This window comes from Mus caroli, chromosome 15, assembly GCF_900094665.2.
Source record: "Mus caroli chromosome 15, CAROLI_EIJ_v1.1, whole genome shotgun sequence".
In the NCBI taxonomy this organism is placed as follows: domain Eukaryota; kingdom Metazoa; phylum Chordata; class Mammalia; order Rodentia; family Muridae; genus Mus; species Mus caroli.
Genome location: NC_034584.1, coordinates 80469364 through 80475363, shown reverse-complemented (window position 1 = coordinate 80475363; position 6000 = coordinate 80469364). Strand labels below are relative to the sequence as shown.

At 51.8% G+C, this 6000-nt stretch overlaps 1 protein-coding gene across 4 annotated transcripts in view; it reads right to left on the bottom strand.

The window, feature by feature from the left end:
- Positions 1-1961: 1961 nt before the first annotated feature.
- Positions 1962-6000, bottom strand: part of Tbc1d22a (TBC1 domain family member 22A) — a 274792-nt gene continuing 270753 nt past the window's right edge. For 2 of the 4 annotated variants that reach the window (XM_029469434.1, XM_021183325.2), the window contains exons 13-14: positions 3519-3643; positions 1963-2480 (exon numbers count right to left, since the gene is read on the bottom strand). In XM_029469434.1, the coding sequence (XP_029325294.1) occupies positions 2453-2480; positions 3519-3643 (153 nt within the window). In that variant the 3' untranslated portion in view covers positions 1963-2452. Of the gene's footprint in view, positions 3644-6000 lie in introns of all 4 variants that reach the window. The other 2 variants (XM_021183327.2, XM_029469436.1) reach the window with 2 other exon arrangements.

The window sequence follows — 6000 nt, the reverse complement described above, 5'->3', positions numbered from 1 at the left end:
GGGAAGTGGGGGGCGCTATGGGGGACTTTTGGGATAGCATTGGAAATGTAATTGAGGAAAATATGTAATAAAAATATTAAAAATCAAAAAAATGTTGGGTATGGGCTTCTCACACAGGGTCTTCACTCTGCAGAGGTATAGTCCTCTATACTGTAAAGAATTCCTCTATACCCAGTTTGTATACTTTTTTGTTTTTTGTTTCAAGACATGGCTCTGTATAGCCCTGGTTGTCCTGGAACTCACAATGTAGACCAGGTTGGCCTTGAACTCACAGAGATCCCACCTGCCTCTGTCCCCCTCCCCCGACTAGGATTAAAGGTGTGCATCTAGCTTGGATAATGTTTTGAATTATGAAAGACTATTGAATTTTCCAGCTGCTCTTCCTGCATGTAAAACACGATCACATGGCTTTTTCCTTCTGTTAATTAGGCATACCATATTTACTTAAGTTGAACCATCTTTGCACACGGGGAACAAATCCTATTCTGCCCTCCTGGACTATACTTCCATGTGTCATGAATTCATGGAATTGTTAAGGATTTCCCTGAGTCCTTTGTCTTTTCCTTGTCCTTTCCTTGGCTTTTCTTCTAGGGCCCAGTCCTTGTCTGGTTTTGGTACCAAGGAGACTGAATGCCGGCCTGGTAAGTGGAGGTTGGAAGTGGTCCCTCCCCTTTGGATTTTTTGAAGGGATGTGAGAAAGACTGGTGTTAGCTCTTGAAATTCTCGGCAGAATCCAGCAGTAAACCACCCGGTCCCACATTTTTCCTCTGATGGGAGATGTTAAGCAATCTCAATCTGCCGGCGAAATGGACCCGAAGGGTCATTCATCTGTGTTCCTCCAAAGCTACCTGTTAAGCATCTTCCATGGAAGGCCTCCAAGTGACATGGGACAGATGTGTGTGGCTCAGTCCTGCTAGCTGAAGGTCATACCAGAGGAAAGAATGCCTGAGGTGAGAGAGGAGCAGGCCAATGCACAGAGAGAAGGGTAGGGAGGCTCCAGGAGGGGCCTGAATTCAGGCTTTCTGTTCCCACACTCTTGGATAGGGCATGCCCAGGACAACACATGCCTGGAGGCCGTCTGGCTGCACTTGAGTTAGGGCCTATCTTCCTGCAGCTCATCTCCGTGCTCCCACATGAGCAAGTCATTCCAGGAAACCCTCTCCTCTCCAACACAGTTGGCCTCGCCATAGTGACTGCCCCATGGTGTCACTTCAGGCATTTCGAAACAGTAGAGCTAAGTAGGTAGGGTCTGTCTTGTGAATTCGGTGTCCTGGCTACCACCCAGGGTAGGAGCTTGTCCAGGAACCCTGGGCCCCAGGAGCCCATCCCAGACAGGGAAGTACTCAATTAAGGAAATGACAGCACGTGGCAGGTGTTCGACCAGGGTCATGACTCTTACGCTGGGACTGAAGGTAGGGTGACATGCCCTGGGTTCCTGGGGGTATGGCGGAGGGGCACAGATCCCAGCGCCAACTCAGTTTAGGCGTTTTACAAAGGAAACTTGGAGTTGCCTCTTGTCCAGAGGCTGGCAGAAGGTTTGGAGGCCCTGGCACTTATTCTTCTGGCTTCTGACAATACCAAGTCTGGACTTCAGAGGCTCAGAGCCAGGAAAGTGGCATGCCCGTGCCATGGGCACGTACTCTTCCTCTCCTGAGGTCCCAACCTTGTCAGCAAGGCCACGGCACTGCTGTGATCAAGACTAGGCCTAGAGCACAAGGCTCAGTGTTGGGACAGGGCCTAAGTCTTGAAGAGAAAGTGAGCCAAGACCATAGGGCTAACAAGGTGGATGGCTCAGTGTGTATAGGAGCTTGCCACCAAGCCTAACATCTTATGTTTGATCTCTGATACCCACATGATAGACAAGAATAGGCTTCAGCAAGTTGTATTCTGACTGCCACATTTGGACCATGGCACAGGTACCCCAGCCCCCATCACCAAATAAATGCAATAAAAAGACCACAGGCCATATGAAGCATCTTTATTTCGTGTTTCCAACACATCACATTCAAAGCACACATCCTGCCCGGCTCAGCTCATGGGCTCAGACACAGGACTGTCGCCAGTGTCTCGTACACCCAGTCAAGCATTTGCACACATAAAAATACATTCAGGGCTTAAGTTAACCTCATGGGTCCTTGTCATCTCATAAAAAAACACCATGGGGCAGATCGTTATGGGCCTACCCTTCTGGCTGAGGGGTGATCTGCACCATGGAAGGATCAGGAAAGATGGTGCTTCTCCACAGAGCCACAGAGGCAGCTTTCCTTATAACTGAGTGCCTCTCATCCAGGACAGGCACTGGTCTGAGGGAGCATGTCCCTCTGCTGATCCAGGACATTGGATTGCCTGCACAGCACTCTGTTGATGTCACATCCCACCTGAACCAGGATGATCTGAACAGAAGCAGGCACACGTCTTTTGTATGTCTTCCCCACAGCCTCTGGGCAGAGTCCTAGTGCCTGGGCAGTGTTGCGCTGCTCCTAAAGAAGGGACAGGTCAGAGTGGGCTGCAGTGGGTAACTCAGGACAGGCGGCTGCTCTAGGAGTCTAGGCTCTTGCCCTACAGGTGGCCTGGTGGTCCTTGGGGATCCCACATCACAGAGGCCAGGCAGCCTGGGGAGGCATCTGTAGGATATACACGTGGGAAGCCAGTCTGAGGGCCCTGGAGAAGCCTAGCAACAGGAGGCAAAGGCTCCAACCCAGTGGCTCTGGAAAGGGCAGTAGGGCATGAAGAGAGGCCAGCCCAGCAGCTCCTGGCTATTGCCATCTGGGTAGTGTTAGGAAGAAGCTCCCTACACATGGCTGGGACTTTAGAACCACTAATTTCTGCCCTGTTGTGGTCAAGTTTGGGCCCATGAGACAATCTCTGGAACCCTGACTGACAAAAACCCCTGCCTAGGGGTTCCTTGACCCTTCTCCCCACCCGGACAGGGAACGGGTTAATTAAAAACAGAAAGTAAGGTGACCGTGAGAAGCCTCAGCCTGCCCTGACCTCCTCTTGTCCCACAGTCTCCCAGCATCCAACTCCTGACCTAGCCCTGTTTAAACCAAGTCAAACCTAAACATGGTGGCCATTAAAGGCTCTGTGTGCAGAACTCCTAGCTCAGCCTAAGTCATGCTCGGCATTGTTTTCTGGACTTTATTCTTTCACTTGACAGAACACATTTGTGCAATTGAGATGGCTGCCCACCGCTGCCTGGCACCCGTACGTACAGCAGGGCTCTCTGAGGGACTTCCTCTTGGCTGTCTGGACTGGGGGCTGTAGGGAGGGCATTTGGCAAGGCAGGGCCAGGGTGAGGGCACTCCTGGCCACACTGAGCTTCTGAAGCTAGGAGTCTCTCCTGGGCTCTCTTTGGTATCTCATCAAACTAGGCTGCCTATCCTGCCAGCCCTGGACCATGCTGGGCCCACTCTGCTAGGTCACACCAGGAAAGGACCAGTCCAGAGGCCAGCAACTGCCCAGGCAGAGAGGGGATGCTATCCCCAGGGTGAGGCCACTGCCGTGGGCCCCAGGCTCACTTCTTGTAGTGATTGGGGGCATCTGCGAAGGCAAACTTGAGGCGATAGGCCTCAGCTAGCAGCAGGCTGACATCCTGGTCATCCCAGCGGGCAGTAGGCAGGTTCTGGAGGAAGAGCAGCAACTCCTGTGGGGAGAGACAGACGGTTAGGGAGAGCCCAGGCTGCAGGCCAGGTCCCAAATGCACATACCTGGGAGACCTCCATCAGCAGCAGGGGGAAGGCATGGGGCAGTGCCCTCAGCCACTGTGGCCCCTCCTACTTGCTCAGCTCCAACCCCACTCAGCCAGATGCCGGCTTTTACAGGGTCTCATCTGCCACCCAGCTCAGTATCTGAGGAGCCACACAGTGGTCTTCCCCACGCTTCAGTTGGGACCCCTGTATCTAAACCCTCTGACCCTCCAGGGAGATAATATCAGTTGTCCCCACAGTCAAGAAGGATCCATGGGCCAGGCTACAGGAGATTTCTGAGAGCCAAAAGCCTCTCTGAGACCAGAGATGACACATGGCTTCCTTCTAACTGCCAGAGACACATACTTCCTCGTGTATCAGGTGACCACCTCAGGTCTCAGCAGTGTGCTTGTACCACAGGGCAGAGCCAGCACAAGGTCCCCCAACAAAGCCACCTGTCTCCCATATTCTTCCCAAAGCAAAGGTAATAGGTCTGACACTAGGGTACTGGGCAACAAGATACCCTACTGAGCACCTAGGGACAATCGTTCATGTCACCTAGAAGTCCAAAGACCTCCTTTGTAAACACAGCATGACTGGCCTGCCAGCCAATGGGATGATACATGGACCACAAGGACATCTCCAGCACCAGACAGGCACATAAGAACACACTAGACAGACCTGAACACAGTAGGCAGACAGCAGATACACACTGCATATACTGGGCATGGACTGAATACAATAAACATGCATTGCACACAGTGGGCATATAGTAGACACCCAATTCACACAGTGGGCATACACCTGACATGCTCTGCACACAGTATGTGCACAGTATATACACATGCACTGGATATGCACTGCACACACTGGGCACACACTGAGTGCAGGATGAGTACACACTGGTTTCCTGCCACTGTCACTCAGTACTGCTGGCACCAGGGATAAGAAGCTCTGCTTTGGAATTTCCATGCTACAGCTCCTCTGCTTCACCCAGCACCCCAGGTACTCACTGAGCCATGTCTCAGAGTGGGGATGTAGGGTCACCCCTACAGGCTCAGGGATGTCTGAGAGCTAAGAGGACAATAGCTGAGGCCAGTGATGGAGGGAAAGCACTGCCATGGTCTTGGGGGTACCATGGTATGATGGAAGTGACCTGACCCCACCCCACCCCCATCATGCCAGTGACAGCCTGGCCTCTCCTATCAGATGATGACTCACATAAAGTGACTCTGGGGACTTCATCAAGGACTGGGAGCGTCCTGGGAGACTACAATACTGAGAGGAACTAAGCAGACATGGGCCTTAGAGGCCTGTGTGGTTAAGACAGCTTCCAACAGAGGAGTCTCCAAAGAGGAATGGGTGGAAGCTAGGCCACCCCGTCCAGGGAGCAGCATACTCCTTTCCGATGGTTCTGCACACTAGCTATATAGGACTTGGGCCCTGAAGCCATCCTTCCCCGGATCCAGACAGCTAATAAGAGACAGAGAACAGCTGGCCTCAAAAGAGTACTGCCCAGTAGGACTGTTCCCAATCATGGTAGCTGCTGGACTGGCCCACCAAGCTTCCAGAACTCTACTTAAATACCACGGAAGGGCCAGAGATGCCCATTAAGGTGGAGCAGGACAGCACAATTGGCACGGGTAGAACCAGGAGAGGCCACAGTGGTACTCAGGACAGAGGCCCAGGCTTGGCTCTGCCCCCAGCATCTCCAACCTGATGAGGCGGGAACCTCCAGCAGCCCAGGGCTGCACACCCCAATCACAAGAGCCATGTGCCAGGACGTTCTTTAATCGCCGTTTACTGTGGCTCCCCACCCCTTTTTCCTTTGCATTTTGGATACTTTCTGTGGGCCTTTAAATTGAATTCATGGAGCAGATCTCCCTGGCAGCATGTCCTCAGGGACACATCAACATCAATCTACTGTCTTCCACCATTAGATGCAACTTACACGGATGCCAATCCAATTCTGAGCAGGTCATAAATAAATACCTTTGGTTTTATTTTTAATCCACTTCGCTTCATATTATCATGACCTCGCTACTTGCAAGGTGAGAAGCAATACCCTCCCATTACGGTAACTTACCGACTCCACTGCACACTCAATTTCAGAATCTAATTTAGTCCCCCAGGTTCACTGGATGGAGGGAGAATGGAAATGCCTGGCTCTTCACGGCCTGCAATGCTAAAGAAGGAAAAATCTATCCAGGTGACCTTTAAGGCAGGCAAAGAACACAGACAAACACAACCTTAAATACATATTTCTTTTTAAAAAAAGGCTTGTCTTCTTGCTGCAGCAAGCAGCGACATCTCC